This window comes from Octopus sinensis, linkage group LG7 (genome assembly GCF_006345805.1).
Source record: "Octopus sinensis linkage group LG7, ASM634580v1, whole genome shotgun sequence".
NCBI classification, from domain to species: Eukaryota; Metazoa; Mollusca; class Cephalopoda; order Octopoda; family Octopodidae; genus Octopus; species Octopus sinensis.
The window spans coordinates 92,878,885-92,900,973 of NC_043003.1; the positions used below are offsets into that span (position 1 = coordinate 92,878,885).

General features: G+C 36.9%; 1 protein-coding gene across 2 annotated transcripts in view; it reads right to left on the reverse strand.

The window, feature by feature from the left end:
- LOC115214207 overlaps positions 1-22,089 on the reverse strand; it is a 34,627-nt gene that overhangs the window by 5,109 nt on the left and 7,429 nt on the right. For both annotated transcript variants that reach the window (XR_003881886.2, XM_029783314.2), the window contains 2 exons: positions 8,871-8,951; positions 5,614-6,039 (listed from right to left, as the gene is read on the reverse strand). Coding sequence is in view for 1 of the 2 variants with exons in the window: in XM_029783314.2 (XP_029639174.1) it covers positions 5,642-6,039; positions 8,871-8,943 (471 nt within the window). In the remaining variant the exon portion in view is untranslated. Of the gene's footprint in view, positions 1-5,613; positions 6,040-8,870; positions 8,952-22,089 lie in introns of those variants that run through there.

The following is a 22,089-nucleotide window of genomic DNA, read 5'->3' on the forward strand; positions in this document are numbered from 1 at the left end:
AAGGCCCAGGGCTATAGTAGAAGACACTTGCCAAGGTCTAGCGTAGTGGTGCTGAAACCAAAACCATGTGGATGGATAGAAGCAAACTTCTTACCACACGGCTATGCCTGTAAGATTTTTTGAAATTAAGGGCATCCGAAAAACTATCAGAAAGCCTATGACCATGACCAAGCGAATTTCCGTCTACATAAGTGCAAAACTGCAGCCTTGGAACATCTATAAAAATCTTAAGACTTTCTTGAGACTTAAAGGACGATGAACAAAACAAGACGTTTTACTATACAACCTTACTACCAAGCAAGTAGCCGGTTAAAATTAACTTTAAATTGATTTCAAGTCTTGGCACAAGGCCAGCAATTTTGATTGTTCTAGCTTCTTAGATTTTATCAATAAGAAATACCTAGGAGAAACATCTATGAAGCTGGCTACCCGCATGGTTCTTGGTTTCAAACATTTGTCTTACGAAGAAAGGCTGAAGACGCTCGACCTTTTTTCTCTTGAAAAACGACGACGCCGTGGTGATCTCATTCTCGCTCACAACATCATAAGCGGAAAGTGTAACCCCTCGAAAGAGCTGTTCTTCACTCCTGCTCCAGAGCGTGGGCTGCGGGGTCACTCCGAAAAGCTCTATCTATTATCTTAAGCATAAACAAGTGTTACTTTTTATGAAAATGGATTAACACTCTAAGATAATAAAGTTGCCAAAATGTAAACTAAAAGAATTACTTATCACTTTTGTCTGTAAGCATTTCTCTTCAAACGACGTGTGTCCAACGTATTACCTCAGCGGGATACCAACCTGTCTGTCGGTCTGCTCGTAAACTTAATGTTAGCCGTTCTTGATTCCTTTCACAGTCACTTAATCAGTCATAAATAGATGCTAGAACAGAGGAAGAATTTATTCACCTGCACCCTTACACACACAGACACACATCTTCATTCATTTGGTGTATAAGTAGAAATAATTATAACTAAATAAAAACATACGCACATATACTTACATAGATACATGCATGCATGCATAAATACATACATGCATGCATGCATATATACATACATACATGCATGCATACATACATACATATATACATATCTCTTTCTCTCTCCTCTCTCTCTCTCTCTCTGTATAAATATATATATATATTATATATATATATATATATATATATATATATATATATATATATATATATATATATATATATATATATATATATATATATATATTGCAATAAGGACAACTACTTAATAAGGAAAACTTAACAAGAAATTGTCAGGTAGATAGCGTAAAACCTCATAGAGAAAAAATTTCGAAAATAATTATTTCTTATTGAACATATTAATTTATTATAGAGGGCATAATTATACATACATGCCAGGAGGCATTATTATACTTGCCAACGCTAAGAGGGACAATCAGTCATTTCTCTACCAAAAATATTACTAATAGTAATATTTTGGTAGAAATGACTGATTGTTCCTCTTAGCGTTTGCAATATATATATGCCTCCTGGCATGTATGTATAATTATGCCCTCTATATATAAATATTATATATATATATATATTATATATATATATTATATAATATATATATATATATATATATATATATATATATATACATATATGGTACAAGATGTCACCAACTGTGTAAGAATATAAAGCAGGACAGTGGAATGATCCCCCATGTTTGTTTTTGTTCGGTTTCCTTATATGTCTCCATTGTCTTGTTGTGTTGCCAACTTTGACCCTCCATAAATCAAAATATTATTTTAGAATCTATAGGGGCAACTGTCTTCGAAGACTCATATTATCGTAGAATGCACGAAATGAGGACTTGATAGACAGCCGACAACTGATGAAGGGTTGTTCTCTGTTACTTGTCCTGTTTTACATTTTTTCTCTCTTGTTGCTTGCGTATTTAACTTGTTTGTTTTCATACTTCATGCTGTTTACACAATTGCCGACGTCCTGTACCCATATATGCACCACCCCCTACATACACAACCACACACACACACACACACACACATATATTGTCTAAATTATTAAATTGAACACCACGCATTCATTTGCAAGTAAGTTTATATATAAATATACTTACTTGCAAATGAATGCGTGGCGTTCAATTAAATAATAATATAAATAATATATATACTTAGCGGTTCGGCAAAAGAGACCGATAGAATAAGTACTGGGCTTACAAAAGAATAAGTCCCGGGGTCGAGTTGCTCGATTAAAGGCGGTGCTCCAGCATGGCCGCAGTCAAATGACTGAAACAAGTAAAAGAGTAAAGAGAGAGAGAGTATATATATATATATATAAACAGGAAAAAAGCAACAAGAATGGATTAGTTGTTCAGTACAATTGTTTCATACGAAGAACAGATTTATTTAAAGCTGCAAATGACAAGTAAATACAAGTGTCCCGTATTCATCAGCCAAAACACATATGAGTTTTACAAACATCCTAGGGAGTGAGGCTACACTCATGAAGGGTAGGTTGCCAATTCTGCTCCATGGAGACATGAAATTTTAAAGCATAGAAAAAATAAAATTTATTAAATAACCGTATTGAATTAGGTCAGTCGTGTATTCACTCAAAAATCAAGACTCTTAAATATTTTAAATAAAAATCGTATAGAATAACAGTATAGAGTTAGGTCTATCTTGTATTTACTAAAAAAGCAAAACTCTTATATATTTTAAATAGAAATCTGTGAGCTCTTCCACAGGTGTTCTTTCTTTCTAACTGTACCTGTTTAAAACACAAAAAACAAATAGTATTCGTACGATGCCAAGTTTTAATTGACTATATAGTCATTTTAATTAACCTAACCTAAATTAAATAAATTGCTAATACTTCCTAATTCTATTCTAAATTTAATAGGTAATACTACTCCCTTAATAATAATATAAAGAATTTTCACTATATTTTGAATAAGCAAAACTCTCACACCTTTTACTATAGAAATTATCTGACCTCTAGGTTTTGACCTAAATTCTGTCTTACAATATATAAACATTAGTAAAAATAGAAACAGTAATAAATAAATAACCTTCTGTTCTAGTGTTGCCCTTAAATTTCTTACTGTATCTTCCTCTATTGATAGCCTTTGACCCCTTTAACTCTTTCCTTTGATCTCTTTATATTCTTTATCCTGTAGGAGTGGCAGTTAATAGCTGTTTGCTGGTCAAAAATAATGTCCCTTATAAATCTTAAATTCCTGCAACACTGACCCAGATTTTCTGTCACCACATAAATAAACTAACCTTTGTAGATAGTGTACTTACGCCGTCTTATTCCCCTACCCCTCCCTCCCATAATGTCCTTATTTGGGCGGCTTCTGCATCACTGACTTCTTTTGCGACTTCTTTTAGCCACTATAGCCAATCTCTTCTTCCAACAACTTAGTTTGTGAAATGAATAGATGTGTGATCAACATCTTTTCCTCATATATCAGGAAATTACATCTGCATTATTATGGATACATTCATCTTCTCTGTGAATAAAATCTTTCCTCATATCTCCGGAAATTACACCTGCATTATTACGGATGGATTTACCTTTTCTGAGAAGCTAACAATCTTTTTAAAAACCTTTTATAAAACTGTGCGTCATTAGAAAACATTTTAAGTCTGCTTACAACCTAACTTTGCTTTTCATAGAACTCTCTTTGATACTTCATGAGTGTAGCCTCACTCCCTAGGATGTTTGGAAAACTCATATGTGTTTTGGCTGATGAATACGGGACACTTGTATTTACTGCAATATTTGCAGCTTTAAATAAATATGTTCTTCGTATGAAACAATCGTACTGAACAACTAATCCATTCTTGTTGCTTTTTTCCTGTTTATAATCACCCCACATTATTTTATGGTTAATACCATAAAGATTTCTGGTGCATCTAAGTTAAGTACCGCATTCATTTGAATTCATTGGAATTCATTTGAATCCTAATTGTTTTACTGATATATATATAATATATATATTATATATATATATATATATAATATATTATATATATATATATGTGTGTGTGTGTGTGTGTTGTGTGTGGTGTGTGTGGTGTGTGGTTGAAAAGGAACATGCGAGTTGATATATATGGAAAAAATGTCAAGTAGAAAATGCTAAAGTAATTTTATAAAAAACATTTCAGTACCGGTTTCATTAATTGAGACTTTTTTAACTGTAAGTATGGAAAACAATTAAATTTTGGAAAAATTAAAAGAAAAGTATTTGAAAAGAATATTTGCATAGTATTCGAATACAAGGAGTATTTTCCTTGTTTCTGCCTGTTTCTGTCTCTCTTGTTTAATCTTGTGGGTTCGAGGTCGTTGTGAATTCTTGGCAGAGAAGAATAAGAAGAAGGAGGAGGAGGAGAGGAGGAGGAGTGGAAGAATGCGGGAGTGTTATGATAGTAGTAGGATGTGGAAACATACAAAGCAACCTAACGAAAACAAACATGGAGGATCGGTCCACTGTCCTGGTTTTGTTCCAGACCCTCCATAAATTCAATATTTTATTTTGGAATTTATGGGAGCAACTGTCTTCGAAGATTCATATTGTCGTTGAATTCTCGAAATGAGGAGTAGATAGACAGCCGACAACTGATGAAGGGTCGTTCTCCTTATTACTTGTCCTGTTTTCTATTTCTTTCTCTTATTTGCGTATTTAACTCATTTGTTTTCGTACTTCATGTTGTTTACACAGTTGGTGACGTCCTATAGCCATATATGTATATATAATATATATATATATATATATATATATTATATATATATATATATATATATATATATATATATAATATATATATATATATATATGTATATATATATATATATATACCATATATTCATATATATATATATATATATATATATATATATATATATATATATATATATATATATATATATATATGTATAATATATATATATACACATATATTCATATATATATATATATATATATATATATTATATATATATCTATATATATATATGTAAGTAGCTTGCTTACCAACCACATGGTACCGGGTTCAGTCCTACTGTTCAGTCCCCTTGGGCAAGTGTCTTCTGCTCTTCTGCTATAGCCTCGGGCCAACCAAAGCCTTGTGAGCGGATTTGGTAGACGGAAACTGAAAGAAGCCCGTCGTAATATATATATATATATATATATATATATATATGTATGTATGTATGTATGTATGTATGTGCATGTGTGTGTTTGTGTGTTCCCTCACAATCGCTTGACAACCAATATTGGTGTGTTTATGTCCCCGTAACTTAGTTGTTCGGCAAAAATGACTTATAAAATAAATATCAGGCCGAAGAAAAAGTAAATACTGGAGTTCGATTAAACTCTTTAAGACGGTGTTCCAGCTTGGCCACAGTCCAAGTAAAAGGATAAAAGATAGAAGATTCAAAGAAAATCAGTTTCTGGCGCACAAGATAATTTCCGATGCTATTTTTCAGGAATACCATTTTCCCATATTCAGATCTTCCCATTTTAAAAATAACCGAAACTGTTATATGTATCTAATATCGGAATCATATTAAATACAGTATTTAATTTTTTTTTTTAATTATTGTTTCTAAAACTTACCTTTAACCTTCCATGATTCAGATTCCGTCTAATGATTACTTTTCGAGACATTTTCATAATAATTTCCATTAATTTTTCCGATTACAACTTTGATGATACAATGTTTGCCACAGGATGCAGTCCGAACCAATTTTCCTAAATAACGGCCCCCTGAATTACTGTTTGCGAAAGCTACTCGTGCTTGCTGCAGTAACATCTTAGTGTCTGGGTCCTGCTCGAAATTATTTCCATAGTAATTCCCCTGGTGAACAAAGTCCCTTGAAAATTTCATCATATCTTTGAGTTTGTTATTTAGCATTTGTCTAACATAGTCACCATAACCTCTATAACTATTTTGTACGTTATAGGGCCAGCTCGATGTAAAAGGTCGGGGATCATCCATTCCAAAATCCATAAAAGTTTCAGGCCATGGATTTTCATAACAATCTGCGAAAAGAAGCAACATATATACATCAGCCAGATAATTATACATAGATATATACAAGATTTACACAAATATAAGAGTTAGAACTTGTGATCCGCCCGCGGACCTTTTTCTTTGGAAATTTTTGCCCGCCGCACTAAAAAGTCCCCCACCCCTGAGCTAAAGCAAAAGTTTCTCATAGGCCCTTAAAATTGTATTGTGGATCCCCAATTTACTAATTCATTGTGTGCATCCTCGGAAATCTTATATGGATACTCAAGGGCCATATGGACCCCGGTTGAAAACCATTGTTCTAAAATAATAATGTTGCCAAAATGTAAGCTAAAAGGATTACTTATCACTTTTATCTGTAAGCATTTCACTTCAAAGGACGTGTGTCCAACTTATTACCTCAGCGGGATACCAACCTGTCCGTCAGTCTGCTCGTAAACTTGATGTTAGCTGTTCTTGATTCCTTTCACAGCCATTTAATCAGTCATTAATTGATGCTAGCACAGGGGAAGAATTTATTCACCTGCACCCTTACACACGCACGCCCCTGCGCACGCACGCACGCACGCACGCACACACACACACACACACACACACACACACACACACACACACACATACACGTGTTTATTCATTTGGTGTATAAGTAGAAATAATTATAACTAAATATATGCTTAACATACATACATACACACACATACATACGAACATACATACAAACACACATACATCCGTACATGCATACATTTTATATATATATATATATATATATATATATATATATATATATATATATATATATATATATATATATATATATATATATACATATATACATATATAGATATAGACTTATGCACACACGTGTTAATATACATACTATTGACGATTCCTTTCACTTCTTAGCATTAGGTTAAATCACCAGATTTCAGACCCATGCAGTCATTATACATATATACATATTCTTTTATTTCACACTAATATACATACATCTGTATTTATTTACATATATCTATCTAAAGAGACTCTCATTTTTTGCTCTCATCAATTTGCATCTCTCCATGTCACTTTACCAGCCATTTTCGACTTACGCTATAACATTCCCCCCCACGTAAGCAGGTCCTTTCTATAGACACTTCCTCTTTACCTAAACAACTGTACCTAACAAATCAGTAATTATGGGATCGCACAATTTAGGTGTACAACAATATAAATAATATCATTTAGATATACCGATAATGATACTGAGACATTATAATAGCATTTTTTAATAAAAAAACAGATTGGCATAACTAAATGATCTTAGATATATACAAATTATTGCAAAGATTATATAATTCAGGTAAGCAACATTACAATCTTAGAAGTAGAAGTAATCATCAAACTATAAGTACATTTTTGAGTAAATAAAGAATTGATATAACATTAAACATTATATACTTTTTATATTCTTTCCAAATAACAGAAATGAGCTTTTAAGCCTATGGTTACAAGTTAAAATAATCTCTGACTATTTGTTGGTTATTTTATCATTAGATAATATCATTTCAAGTGTCTCTTTCAGCAGGGGTTACATGCTTTTGAGTATGCGTTATATGGTTTTGTACTGTCTAAGTTGTGCTGTATTGTATTTTTTCCGTTTGAGGTCTCACATGAGGTCTGCCAGTGATGTGCATTGCCTTCTACAGCTGTTCCAAAATGATACTGCATGGTTCCTCCAGCATTTCTTAAAGGTGTCGCTATGTATGTGTATATAGGTGCACTTATTTTTATAGTGCATTTATATAATGTTTCTATGTAAATACTCAATCGTCAAATGACTTTTTATATATACATATAATACACACACACACATTCACTCACACACGCACATATACACACACATGTATTTATGTATGTATACTTGTTTTACAATACATTTATACCATTTATACATAAGTTTCTTTAGCAATTGAGTATTTACATTGAAGCATTACATATAAATATACTGTAAAAACAAATGCGCATGTATATATATGTTACAAAAAGAAAATATAAAATAGACCTGACACCGTGTATTAGCCGGTGTATACAAAGCAATGAAACCATGGTATGCTTTGCTTTCTGACTTTATAATCATCTCATAATAATGACTTTTATGACTTTTATTATTACCTCAGTCCATCTAAATGTATATATCTGTCGTTGCCTTTCATAAAAAGCCTTTTTTTATTTACAATGTGCATTTTCGTTGATTTTTCATATTTTACCCCTATATATATATGTGTGTGTGTGTGTGTGTGTGTGTGTGTGTGTGTGTGTGTGTGTGTGTGTGTGTAGATATGGGCTCAACTCGGGACACCTTCAAGAACCACTGGGGGAACAATGCAGCATATTTTCTTTTGTCACTTATCTCACATCCAATTAAATGAGAATATTGACCACAGACATTGATGTCTATCAAAATCATAGCATTTCTTGAAATTTCAAGTTCCATGTAAATACAAGACAGAAACATTTTATTGCTGATCTGAAGATATTTAAAGGAATTAACAGTAGATGTATTCATGTGAAAAAAAAAAGTTATTTTGTGCGATGTAACCTCACACTTAGATTCTCTCAAAAAAATCCAACAAACATTTCATGTAAAAAATGTTTTGTTTAATGCTTGCTTGGGTTGTTGAACTCTATAGTGAAAAAGGAATCAATACAACTCTGGTAAATGTTTAAGATTTACATCTTAGATATTACATAATTTATGTTAATTTATGTCACTAACTGTTATGTAGGTCACGCAAGAAAAGCGTGTATGAGAAATATGTGGAAATATTACGGAGTAGATTCCATAGTTTATATAACTTACCTACGATTATGTCCGAACCAAAAAGCAGGACAATGATGATTGTAACAAAAGAAGGTATTCTTAACACAGCCATTGATGATACTGCAAATAAATTCACATGGGATTTAGATGGTTATACGGTTGTTTTTTTTCTTATAAAATGTTCTATAGATGTAATGAGTCGCAGAATATAAAAGAAAAACAATAAAAGAAAACAAATTTATTCACTGGAGGACCAAGTGTTCAGTAATTATCACTAACTCTTATTTTAACAATTATATAATTTTTTTTTTTACTTAACAACATGGACACAATCTGAAATTCAATAAATCTAGATCGAAAGAACTTGGAATTCGCTAAAGAATAAAACAAGACAAATATATTAACATATTAATATCAGGACTTGGATCTTTTCCGCTTGAACGGCAGTTTTTAACATAATTTCTAGGTAACTAAAAAATGTTAAACTTCGTATACTGATAGAATGTGTTTATAAAACATCTTTTTCTCTTGTCTTTATTGAGAAAATTCTATAGTTTGTAAGATATTTGTTGTTTTTTTCTTCAATTTCTGCAATTTCAACCAATCAGTGACGTCTATTGAGTTAAAAAGCATTCTGTGCAGTATGAATATGTCCCTCGTTTAAGAAACAGATTGGGTTTATTTACATTTGTGAAGAAAAAAAGATACCCTTCTCCCTTCCCTAACCCTAACCCTAACTAACCTTAACCCTAAAAGAGATTGAAATGCAATAGATCGATACTAGGGTCATAATTATGGGTGACAATTTCATATGACACCGCTAGAAAAAACTGCCGTTCAAACCGAAAAGATCCCAGGACTTTTAAATGCAAACGCTTGCAATGATGGTAAAATATTGTTCTTTGCTAATTAGTAACACGCTAATATTAGACACACACACACACACACACACACACACACCACACACACACACACACACACACACACACACACACACACACACACACACGCATGCAGTGGAAACACTCCTATAACTAGCGTATATAACAGTCATAAGAAACACTCGATGATGCGTTGGAAGCACTCATATACAAGTTATCTTGTCCAACTGGTTTCTTGAAAGTAAAAGTAAATGTTTCTACAGACATGAAAAAGTAAACATATAACTAACTTGAGGTTTTAGTCATCTAAAATTTGTAGTGGAAACTCGAACTTTTTGACATTGCAAGAACGAAGACGAAACATACTTCGTAGATATTTTTGACGAGTTTGAAGATTAATATAATATTTTCTGCGTAAACATAATTTTCAGTTATAGACGCAGGAGTGGCTGTGTGGTAAGTAGCTTGCTTATCAAACACATGGTTCTGGGTTCAGTCCCACTGCGTGGCACCGTGGGCAAGTGTTTTCTACTATTGCCCCGGGCAAACCAAAGCCTTGTGAGTGGATTTGGTAGACAGAAACTGAAAGAAGCCCGTCGTATGTATGTACATATATGTGTGTTTATGTTTGTCCACACCCACCCCAACATCGCTTGACAACCGATGCAGGTATGTTTACGTCCCCGCAACTTAGCGGTTCGACAAACGAGACCGATAGAATAAGTACTAGGCTTACAAAGAATAAGTCCCGGGGTCGATTTGCTCGACTAAAGGCGGTGCTTCAGTCAAATGACTGAAACAAGTACAAAAGAGTACAATAGTTAAAATATTGCGACTTGGATATTTCCTTGTCTTTATTTTCTGCTTCTGGTTGATAAAATTTTTTTTTTATCGCTAACCAAGCAAAGTCTACTGTTCCTGCTCATATATCTTCCAGCTTCTAATACACAAGCTTTTGTCAGTGATCTTTTATTTATTGAACATTTTCCTCCACACTTTAATTCAAGTACGTCTGAATAGCAGCTTAGTAGCAGTAGCACGAAGGGGTACGTAAGAGTAACCGGAAACGTTCTCTGTGGGACAAGTCCATTGTAATTCAGGCTTCCGCCGCTAGAAGCCGCTTGATGCTACCCTCAGGCATCAGTCTGCCGACCGGAGTCTTTGTTTTGCCGCGCTTCCCCTCTGTTCGTCGAGTTTTGCGATGGCTGAAAGAAAGGGACAGCATGCTTCCGTGAAATTCTGGGGAAAACGGCGGCCGAAACAGTCGTCATGCTTCAAACAGCTGTCATGAGCAAAACACATGTTTACGAGATGTTTTCACACTTTAGGAATGGTTACTTATCGCTTGAAGACCAACTTCGTTCAGGGCGACCGTCGACCTCCCGAACGAATGAAAACATCACGAAAATTCATGAACTGGTCTTGGAGGGCCGTCGCCGAACAATTGACAAACTTGTTGATATGACTGGTGTGTCCCGGAGCTCCTACCAACGAATTTTGAGCAAGGAACTGCGAATTAAAGGAGCTGCAGCAAAATGTGTGCCTCGTTTGCTCAAGGAAGATCAAAAGTAGTCACGACTGAATGCATGTCGTGAACTGAAAGAACAGTTGGAAGTTGATCCGAACCATTTTTCGAAGGTTACCACTGGTTTACAAAAGTTGGTTACAACCCCAAAACGGTTACAACCCCAAAACCAAGCTGCATTCAAGTCAATGGAGTCATTCAGTGTCACCACGCCTTCAAAAAGTGCATCAAATGAAGTCCAGTGTCAAGACAATACTAATTTGTTTCATCGATGCGAAAGGAATTGTCCACACAGTATTTGTTCCTCCTGGTCAAACTTTTAATCAGATATTTTTACTTGGCAGTTCTGAAGCGTTTGCGAGATCCCGCGAGACGTAAACGCCTCAACCAGTGGCAAAGCTGACAGTGGTGGTTTCATCAGGACAATGCGCCTGTGCACACCGCCTTGAGTGTGAGACAGTTTTTGACCAAAAATGACATGACTCCATTTACCCACCCTTCCTATTCACCCGATCGGAGGAGCAATGACCCAGTGGTTAGGGCAGCGGACTCGCGGTCATAGGATCGCGGTTTCGATTCCCAGACCGGGCGTTGTGAGTGTTTATTGAGCGAAAACACCCTAAGCTCCACGAGGCTCCGGCAGGGGATGGTGGTGATCCCTGCTGTACTCTTTCACCATAACTTTCTCTTACTCTTACTTCCTGTTTCTGTTGTACCTGTATTTCAAAGGGCCGGCCTTGTCACTCTCTGTGTCACGCTGAATATCCCCGAGAACTACGTTAAAGGTGACGTGTCTGTGGAGTGCTCAGCCACTTACACGTTAATTTCACGAGCAGGCTGTTCCGTTGATTCGGATCAACCGGAACCCTCGTCGTCGTAACCGACGGAGTGCTTCCATCCATCCATTCACCCGATCTTGCTTCCCGTAACTTTTATTTTATTTTTTGGTTCCTTCGAATGAAAAAAGTCCTTAAAGAAAAACATTTTGCAGATGTGGAAGAGGTGAAGAAAAAAAATGACGGAGGCGTTAAAAGACATCACTTCGCAAGAGTTCTAGGATTGCTTCCAACAGTAGAAAACGCGTTTGGACCGATGCGTTATTCAAATGGAGAATACTTTGAAGGCGATAAGAGTGTAAACATGTAAAAATTAAGGGAATAAAATAATATTGTAAAATATATTGTAAAATTCCGGTTTCATTTGGGTACCCCCTTTTGGGGTAGTTAGAACGGCATTAGTAGTTTAGTTAGGAGCTAGCAGTTAGCAGTTAGCAAGGGATTACTGGTTAGCATGGGATTAATGGGAAGCAAGGCATTAGTACATAAGAAGGAATTAGTAGTTAGCAAGGGATTAGTAGTTATTTAAAATTAATTTCCGGTCCTAATAAGCTATATGTTTCCAATTATCATCTCATGTGACGTTCTCATGTTTTTCTTCTTTTTTCCTTAATATCAATCGCAATGCTCATCCTGGCTGAAATCCATTTCTATATTGCGTGAAAATGCTGTACCCCAGATCTGATTGTCTATCAGTGACAGAAGTGTTAGAAGATATATTTCTTTACTACCCACAAGGGGCTAAACACAGAGGGGACAAACAAGGACAGACAACGGGATAAGTCGATTACATCGACCCCAGTACGTAACTGGTACTTAATTTATCGACCCCGATAGGATGAAAGGCAAAGTCGACCTCGGCGGAATTTGAACTCAGAACGTAACGGCAGACGAAATACGGCCACGCATTTCGCCCGGCGTGCTAGCGTTTCTGCCAGCTCGCCGCCTTTAGAAGTTTTTAGAATATAGCTTTAGGTTATCAATAAGAAGCCTTTGTTATATCAACTTTTTTGGTTTTTGCTATGTTAAACTGTTTATGTGTGTATATTAGGACGTATTTACATGTTATTCTGCATAAGATGAAGTTTCTGAATTAATTTAAGTCACTGAAATATAATCTAGACTAGAATCAAGATGTAGGTATATTTGATAGTTAATCTGAAATTGTGAGGTTTGTTGTTATACAAAACACATACACGCACGCCGCACGCACGCACATATATACGACGGGATTTCACAGAATTTCAACCGATCAAATTCACTCACAAGGCAGTCGTCCATTCGAGGTTATTGTAAAAGATATCTGTCCAAATTTCCGTGCAGTGGTGTTGAACCGACATCACGTAGCTGCAAGGCAAGCTGCTTAACTGCATACCCATGAGTCATGTAAAGAGTTCTCCCAAAACCCAAACAGAGTCGGACTCACTGCCGCAAACTAATAGGTTACTCATTAGTGTTACTGCACTCCTTCCACCGATAACGATGAATACGACCCGAAGTGGAAATCCTGTCTGCCGCTCTCATATTTTAGGAAGGGAAGGGCATGTTAGATAAGGCAGTCCTTGGTGCATTATGTACTATGTGGGTGTGGACTGAACAACAACAGCAACAAACATACGAACACGAAAACAGCAACAATATCAACAAACATAAAAAACAAGAAAACATCAAGAACAACAAGAAGCATACAAACAACAAAGTAGCAACAACAACAGCATCAACAACAATAACAACAACAGCAACGATGAGCTGCATTTATTCACGATATCTATTTCCAATTAGAAGGACTGGAGAGAGCTAGAGGTATCCTGTGTCTTGGTTATGCCTTCAAAGTGTCCTGTGTCTTGGCTATGCCTTCAAAGTGTCCTGTGTCTTGGCTATGCCTTCAAAGTGTCCTGTGTCTTGGCTATGCCTTCAAATGGCAGCCAGTACATTTTTACCTTACATTCCCTTGTTGTAGTTGTTTGTTCCTTTCTCAAGCCATGCCTGGCTCATAAGGGCCGGTTTCGCAGTTTCTTTGGCGTATAGGTTCCCCACCTGGACGGGACGCCGGTCCGTCGCAGGTGAGCTGCTAGATGCAGGAGGAAAGAGTGAGAGAAAGTTGTGGCCAAAGAGTCAGCAGAAGTTCGCCATTACTTTCTGCCGGAGCCGCGTGCAGCTTAGGTGTTTCGCTCATAAACACACACATCACCCGGTCTGAGATTCGAATCCGCGATCCCCCGACCGCTGCTCTAACCACTAGGCCATGTGTCTCCACTTACATTCTCTGACATTCTCTGACTCTTTGTCATTTGATACCGTTAACGTGTGAAGTGTTGGGTGTGGAATTAGGACTGGGGGATTCACGTGAGTTCATGTCAGAAGGTGTAGCTAAATGATTAAGTGAAAAGCTGGCGCGAGTTGGCGCATGGTCGTTATCATATACCAACGGCCAGCTGTCGCGAAACGAAATATGATTACGCATGGATCATATGGTCACCCATCCCACACAAAAATACCCCAAAACAAATAAATATTAAAAAATTCTTAAATTAACAAAAGGTCACGGGTTTTTTTGTGAAACACATATGTTTAGCATTAATTACATAATCTATTTATTTATTTATCAACCCTGAAGGAATGGAAACCCAAGTTAACTAAAGCAGGAACGAACTCAGAATAGTAAAACACTTAGTCTGGTGCTTTATTGCTTGAATTATCATCGATCTCACAGTATGTAACATTGATTTCTTAGATTAATGTGAAGTCAGAGATTTACAGGGAAAGAATTATAAGCGATTAAGTCGACAATAGAACGGGCATACCTGATGCCTGCTCTTGGGATCTAAAATTGTAACTGTCGAAATTGAAAAAATTTGAACCTAGAGACCGATAAACGTAACTAAATACTTCAAAATATTTGATTTAGTATTCGAACATTTTTGCCATCCATCACTTTTATTTGATGATGACAATGATGGCGAAGATGATGAAGACTGCGCCGATGAATGATGATGTTCATCATCATCATGACGGCAATAATGATGACGCTGAAGGCGGCGAGCTGGCAGAATCGTTAGCACGCCGGGCGAAATGCGTAGCCGTATTTCGTCTGCCGCTACGTTCTGAGTTCAAATTCCGCCGAGGTCGACTTTGCCTTTCTTCCTTTCGGGGTCGATTAAATAAGTACCAGTTACGCACTGGGGTCGATGTAATCGACTTAATCCGTTTGTCTGTCCATGTTTGTCCCCTCTGTGTTTAGCCCCTTTTGGGTAGTAAAGAAATAGGTATTTTGTCTGTCTTTACGTTCTGAGTTCAAATTCCACCGAGGTCGACTTTGCCTTTCATCCTTTCAAGGGTCGATAAATTAAGTACCAGTTGCGTACTGGGATCAATCTAATCGACTGGCCCTCTCCCCATTAATTTCGGGCCTGGTGCCTAGAGTAGAAACCAATAATGATGACACTGGTGGCCGTTTCTACCGTAGCCACAAGATAAGGCCGGATGACAATAATTAAATATACTCCACCCCACTTTAGTACTCGACTGGTATTTTCTTTTATCGACTTCTAAAGGATGAAAGGCAAAGATGACTTTAGCAGGATTTGCACTCAGAATATAAAGAGCCCAAATTTTATAACGGGTTCCAGTTTTAGCACAAGGCTAGTAAGTACAAGGGCAAGGGGCAAATCGATCACATCAATCCCAGAGCTCAACTGGTATTTATATTATTGACTCCGAAAGGAAAAAAGGCAAAGTTGACCTCGGCGGAATTTGAATTCAGAACGTAAAGACCAACGCAATGTCGCTAAGCATTTTGCCCGGTGCGGTAACGATTCTACCAGGCCGCTGTCTTGAGCCATAATTAAATATCGATTTCAGTTTTTGGAACATCGCCAGAGGTTTTGGTGGGAGGGGTTAAATCTATTACCTCAACCTCAGTGTTCAACTGGTACTTATTTTCTGGACCCGAATGGATCATATATAGGTCAAAGTTGACCTCGGCAGCATTTGAACTCACTACGTAGAGTTGGGTAGAATGCCGCTAAGCTTCTTGTCCGGCGCGGCAAAAAACGAAGTTGGTCTCGGTTGGATTTGAACTCAGAACGTAAAGTGCAGCGATTAGACAAACACTCGTAGTGGGGTTAGCACTCAGAGCAGAACACTAAAACTAATTACAATCATACGCTTGGGCCATCGTGTTATCACTTTTGTTTGCAATATGTAACATTGATTTCGTTTATAAGTTTTTAGAGAAGGGTTATAGATATTGAAACCGACCGCAGGTCATATGTGATAGACTCTATTCTTTGCTGTCGTGCGACAGAAAAAGAAAAAATTATAGACGTTAGTAGAAAGCGAAATCAGAACTCTTGTAGGAAACTAAATGTTAGAGCATTCAGTCCACAATCTATCATTTCTACCTTAACATTGTCCTTTATAGGTAATACGTGGCGAGCGTCGCATAAAATACCAGGTGCACCAACATAGGTTAAATTTCTGATTGAAACCATTTGACATTTACGTTGTGTCAAACAATCCATTATTCTCTTCTTTTAAAATATCAAACCGCCTGACACAATCAAAAGGAAATCAATCCCTTATTTGACATGACAAATTCATAACAGATACAAATACGAACGATTTTTTTTGTTTTTACCTTAAAAACCCAGTTTTTCATAGAACAACTGTTTTATCATATCAGTAAATTATGCAGTGTAGGGGCGTAATGACCCAGTGGTTAGGGCAGCGGACTTGCAGTCGGAGGATCGCGGTTTCGATTCCCAGACCGGGCGTTGTGTGTGTTTATTGAGCGAAAACACCTAAAGCTCCACGAGGCTCCGGCAAGGGGTGGTGGCGACCCCTGTTGTGCTCTTTAACCCCAACTTTCTCTCACCGTCTCTTCCTGTTTCTTGAGTAACGCTGCAATGGACTGGCGTCCCGTCCAGCTGGGAGGGACACATACACCACAGAAACCAGGAAACCGGGCCTATGAGCCTGGCTAGGCTTGAAAAGGACGAAGAAAGAGAAATTACGCAGTGATTGTTTTGGCCAGTCATGAGCAGACAGCGGCCCACAGGACTTTCTGAATGGCACACTAATGAAAAATTACTTTGAATTTTTTAGTAATGCGACCCGCCTCATGATGAGTCATGTCTCATGTAGCCCGCTTCTTGAAAAGGTTGCCCATGTCTGGTTTACGTGATTCTGGAAAATCAACGTACTGCTTTCAGTTTTCATTAACCTTAAACTTTCCTTTTAATTTCGCAAGCTTTAGCTTTCCTTTTAGTTTCACATGAAACGAAGGATAACATTAGTAATAGTAAAGCCGTGGTAATAAGAATTTCAAACAAACAAAGGTCATTAAGATAATTATTTTAAACAGCAATAAACGAAGAAAATAATATTCACATAAAACCAGGAAAAGTTTTTGACCGTTGCTCCACCACCACCACCACCAACACCACCATGCTTCTGTTATGTAATTTACACCGTATATACTGGTGTAAAAGTCGAATTTTTAAGACCATGTATGTGTGTGTGTATGCGCGCGCGTCTTTGTGTTTTCTTCTGTTATTGCCGCGGGTCGACCAAAGTGAGTGGATTTGGTAGACGGAAACTGAAAGAAGACCGATATATATATATATATATATATTATATATATATATATATATAGATATATATGTAAATATCTGTGTGTGCGTGTGTCTTTACAACCGGTGTTGATGTGTTTACGGCCCCGTAACTTAGCGGTTAGGATAAAAGACCGATAGAATAAGTAGCAGGCTTAAAAATAAGAACAATAAGTACTCGGGTGGGTTTGTTCGACTAAAATTCCTCAAAGCAGTGTCCCAGTATGGTATGCAGTCAAATGACTGAAACAAGTAAAAGATAAACTATCACTTTTCCATTAAATCAAAGTGAAAAAGCAATCCCTTACATCTTTTTTTTTTTTTTTTTACCCCGGGTGCTTTAGGAGGAAGGAGATGAGTAATCGTAACTCAATGGGAATTTTAGGTATTTTGGGTTTGATTTCATTTTTATCTTATTTTGCACCGCAAAAGAAAACGAGGAAGTGTGATGACTAGCAGGAGTTTAACACGTTCAACTACAACAACAGTAACAACATTCGTGGTGTCAATGATGATGATAACAAAATTAAAAAAAAAATTTTTCCTTTGGTCGGTAATTGTTATTTCCTATTTGCTTCTATCTGTGGAGGTGCAATGGCCCAGTGGTTAGTTAGGGCAGCGGACTCGCGGTTTCGATTCCTAGACCGGGCGTTGTGTGTGTTTATTGAGCGAAAACACCTAAAGCTCCACGAGGCTCCGGCAGGGGGTGGTGGCGACCCCTGTTGTACTCTATCATCCCAACTTTCTCTCACTCTTTCTTTCTGTTTCTTGTCCCCGACTTCCTACGCAACCGTTGAGCCTGGATGCGCATTCATCCATCCGTCGATGCTCTCGGTGTCGGGGGTTGACCTGCTTTCTCTTCTGCGGGTCTTATGAATAGCAAAGGACCACGATTCGGACTCTTCCACTGCGAGCTCTGGGACGAAGACCGCTTCGCTCAACAGCTGCTACTGTATTTTATCGAATCCGAAAGGAAAAGTTGACCTGTTAAACATTTTGTCCAACGATCTGTTTGGCTAGTTCGCCACCTTCATAGATCACTAAAAGTGGCTTTAAAATTTTTGAACGTGGCTAATGATTTTAGCGGGAGAGGGATAGTCGATTACAGCGACCCAATCTTCAACTAGTATATATTTTATCGACCCCAATAGATGAAAGGCAAAATCGACCACGGTGATATTTGAACTCACAGAATAAAACCGGTAAAAATCCTGCTAACGCTTTAAGTGTTCTGCCAACATTAGTATAATAAACTGTTCAAAATTCCCAGAACTTGTTTGACTTCCTTGTCTTCTTTCGCATTTGCAAGAAAGAACGAAAGAAGAAAATGAAGCAAAACTGCATATCTAAATTTCCTATGAGTCACCAACATTCCACTATCTGGGGTAGGGAATTTATATGTAAGGGGTTACTGTTGCAACTTGATTTAATGAGAAAGTGATGGCTCTAAAAATCCAGTATTTCTTGTTCAGTCTTGTAAATTTATGCGACCCTGAAATATTGCATTCCGTTTTCACTTACATAAAATTAGTTTTCATTTACATTTCTGACAAGTTATTTCCAATGATTTATCAGCTTTCACTTTCGCCGTTTCGTGAAAAAATATTCTGTAATTACTTTTTTATATTCTTTTACTTCTTTCAGTCTTTGAACTGCGGTCAAGCTGGGGCACCACCTTGAAGGGATTCGTCAGTGAAATCAACCCGAGTACTTATTCAATTTTCTACTTATTATATCTGTCTTTTTGTTTTTGGCAGAAACCGTGAAGTAACGGGAACGTAAACAAACCAAGACCAAGTCATGAAGCAGTGGGGGTGGTGATCAAAAATATTTCTGGCTTTATGTAAATAAATATTCTCTCCATTTAGGGAAGTGAATTAGCAGAATATTTAGCATGTCGGGCAAAATGCTTAGCGGCAATTTGTTTGTGAGTTTAAATTCTGCCGAGCTCAGCTTTGTCTTATCCTTTTGAGGTTGATAAAATAAGTACCAGTTGAGTACTGGAGTCAATTTGATCGACTGTCCCCCACCTCTCAAAATACAGGCCGTGTGCTTATAGTAGAAAGGATTATTCTTTTCTACTCTAGACACAAGGCCCAAAATTTTTGGGCCAGTCGATTAGATCGACTCCAGTACGCAACTGGTACTGAGTTTATCGACTCCAAAAAGATGAAAGGCAAAGTCGCCCTCGGCGGAATTTGAACTCAGAACGCAGAGACAGACGAAATACCGTTAAACATTTCACCCGGTGTGCTAACGTTTCTTATTTCTTTACTGTCCACAAGGGGCTACTCACAGAGAGCACAGACAAGGACAGACAAAAAGATTAAGTCGATTATATCGACTCCAATGCGTAACTAGTACTTATTTAATCGACCCCGAAAGGATGAAAGACAAAGTCGACCTCGACGGAATTTGAACTCAGAACGTAGCGGCAGACGAAATACCTATTTCTTTACTGCCCCCAAGGGGCTAAACACAGAGAGGACAAACAAGGACAGACAAACGGATCAAGTCGATTACATCGCCCCTAGTGCGTAACTGGTACTTAATTTATCGACCCTGAAAGGATGAAAGGCAAAGTCGACCTCGGCGGAATTTGAACTCAGAACGTGGCATTTCGTCCACCATGCTAATGATTCTGCTAGCTCGCTGTCTTGACAATAGTAATAATAATCCTTTCTATTATAGACACAAGGTCTGAATTTTTGGAAGAGGGAACTACTCGATTACATCGATACCAGAATTTCACTGGTACTTAATTTATCGATTCCGAAAGAATGAACGGCAAATTCGACCTCAGTGGAATTTGAACTCAGAACGTAGCGACGGGCGAAATACCACCAAGCATTTCGTCCGGTGTGCTAACGATTCTGCCAGCTCGCCGTCTTGACAATAGTAACAATAATCTTTTCTACTCTAAGCACAAGGCCCGAAATTTTTTTGTGGGGAGGGGGCCAGTTGATTAGATCGACCCCAGTACCCACCTGGTACTTAATTTATCGACCCCGAAAGGATGAAAGGCAAAGCCGACCTCGGTGGGATTTGAACTCAGAACGTAAGATATAATAATAATAATATATATATATATATATATAATATATATATATATATATATATATATATATATATATATAAAATCCAGCTCAAAATTTCAAAAAATTATTTTATCAGCGAGGTCCAGTACTAAATGATTCACAAACCCGTGAGTGGCGCTGGGTGGTCCTTGTCATAATTTATCTGAAATTTACCGGTAATTTTCGTTTGTATGCATCGATCATTGCGATAATCTTTGGAATAAATGACCGATCAGAAAAAAGAATTTCATCCAGAAAGTAAAGCAATTTGCTAAAACGTAAGGGCAAAATTTTACATACGTACTGTATTTCTTTATTCCTTGCACATTTTAATGAAAATGTACTTGACTCATTTTTTGAATTGCCCGGAAGGAAACAGGTCTGAACGACAAAACTGGGGATTTTCAATATCTATTTAAAATTAGATATTCAAGATGTTGTGAATTCGAGTAACTGTATTCATTTTAGGCGTTAAAAACCCGGACACGAACCGGCACCTATATATACAGACGTGTATATACACGTATGTTCCTAAACAGATACATATACATTGATAAATATTTATATGCATACATACACACGCACACACCCACACACACACATATTTATATAGAGAGAGATGTAGGGAAAGAGAGAGATAGATTGATAGACATGTATACCGTAAATCCACGAGTATAGTCCGCCCTTGAGTATAATACGCAGGGGATTTTTATGGGGCTGTACCTCTGAAAAACCTAAACCTTGTGTATAATATGCACCCCTTCTCTAACTTGAGTCAAGGAGGTCTATATAACGTCTTTGGTTTGTAAAAATGTATACGGTGACGTCCTTTATTATTATTGTATATATAATATAATGCAAATGTGTAGCTTTTTTGTGCATTTTGTTTGCAGAAAATAAAGAAATAACAGTAATAACGTTTAATAAATGTTGCTTACTGCAAGTTATGGATGATTCTTTTATGACTTCATTGCTTTCAGGCTTAGTTTAAGGTATTTTCGCACCCGACATAACAAAATGCGTCTGAATAAACATTGCCGGATAGCAAATAGAGACTCGGACATTGCTTAGAAAATGATTTTCATTTTTAACCTCGTATATAGTACGCACTAGGGATTTTGATCTTTAAATTTTGGGAAATAAATGCGGATTATACTCGAGGATTCACGGTATATATATATACCGTTGCTCGGGTTTGTAAGGGAAATAACTATATAAGCATTTTTAGAGAGTTATAGCAAAAAAAATAGCAAAAAATGCATTAAAAATGGAAAAAAAAATGATGGTAAATTTTTTTTAAATCGTTTACTCATCGTAGACATTTTTA